At 46.4% G+C, this 1,078-nt stretch overlaps 1 protein-coding gene across 1 annotated transcript in view; it reads left to right on the top strand.

Annotated features, from left to right (window-relative positions):
* Window positions 1-1,078, top strand: part of LOC101858382 (protein crumbs) — a gene marked incomplete at both ends in the record, with an annotated part of 42,266 nt that overhangs the window by 6,212 nt on the left and 34,976 nt on the right. The window contains 1 exon segment of the mRNA XM_005112894.2: window positions 79-192. Within this exon segment, the coding sequence (XP_005112951.2) occupies window positions 79-192 (114 nt within the window).

Below are 1,078 nucleotides of genomic sequence, written 5' to 3'. Positions count from 1 at the left end.
TGTGTGTGTTTGCATGTGTGGTATGTGTGTCTATTTGTGTGTATTTGTATGTGGTGTGTGTGTGTGTGTCGTCCCCAGGCTACTCTGGCGTGACGTGTCAGAGCGCGCTCAACATGTGCCGCACCAAGCCCTGCGTCAACGGACTGTGCGTGAGTCGTATCAGCGGCTACTTCTGTGACTGTGCGGGCACAGGTAGGTTGTAGGTGGTTGGTGGGTGCTATGTGGGTGGTTGGTGGGTGCTGCATGGGTGGTTGGTGGGTGCTTCTGTGACTGTGCGGGCACAGGTAGGTTGTGGGTGGTTGGTGGGTGCTACGTGGGTGGTTGGTGGGTGCTACATGGGTGGTTGGTGGGTGCTTCTGTGACTGTACGGGCATAGGTAGGTGCTGGGCGGCTGGTGGGTGTATCAGTGGGGTGGTTGGTGGGTGTATCAGCGGTTACTTCTGTGACTGTGCGGGCACAGGTAGGTTGTGGGTGGTTGATGGGTGTTGCCTGGGTGGTGGGAGGGTGCTCTTTAGATTAACGCTAACACATAATAAGCAGACGTGCGTCCCATCACAGCGCAATCAGTGACGATACGCACGTCACATTATGAATATATTATTATATGAGACGACTATGAATAAGAAGGACTAACTATCGAGATGGCATTTCATAAGGTATGTTTTTAAACTGATTTTAAGTTTTGCTTTCGACTTTGTACGGTATCCCTCATAATGTATTAAGGAAAAGAGTTTCAGAGCTGTGTATGCATTGTCACAATCTGTATTTGTATATTTTATAAGGATGTTGTCGGAGATCTCCCTCCCCCCCTTGTTGTTTTGCTTGTTGTTTTTATTAGGCGCTGTTGCTATTTTTGTGCCTGTTCTCTTCTTTTGCAACGCTATGGATGTTGTATTTTTATGGCTGTTAAATGTTTCTGCCGTTACAATTCTTGTTGCTTTCGTCGTTTTGACGGTGTTTCCTGACTGTTGACTTTTCCCTTACTTGTGGGAGACTAACGGTTTTTTTTTTTGGTTTTTTTTGTTTTCAATTTCGTTTTCTTTTTTGGTACCAAATTTTGTTGGGTTTTTTTTTTGGC

The sequence above is a fragment of the Aplysia californica genome, unplaced genomic scaffold, assembly GCF_000002075.1.
Source record: "Aplysia californica isolate F4 #8 unplaced genomic scaffold, AplCal3.0 scaffold01473, whole genome shotgun sequence".
Taxonomy (NCBI): Eukaryota; Metazoa; Mollusca; class Gastropoda; order Aplysiida; family Aplysiidae; genus Aplysia; species Aplysia californica.
This window is presented reverse-complemented; position numbering and strand designations above follow the sequence as displayed.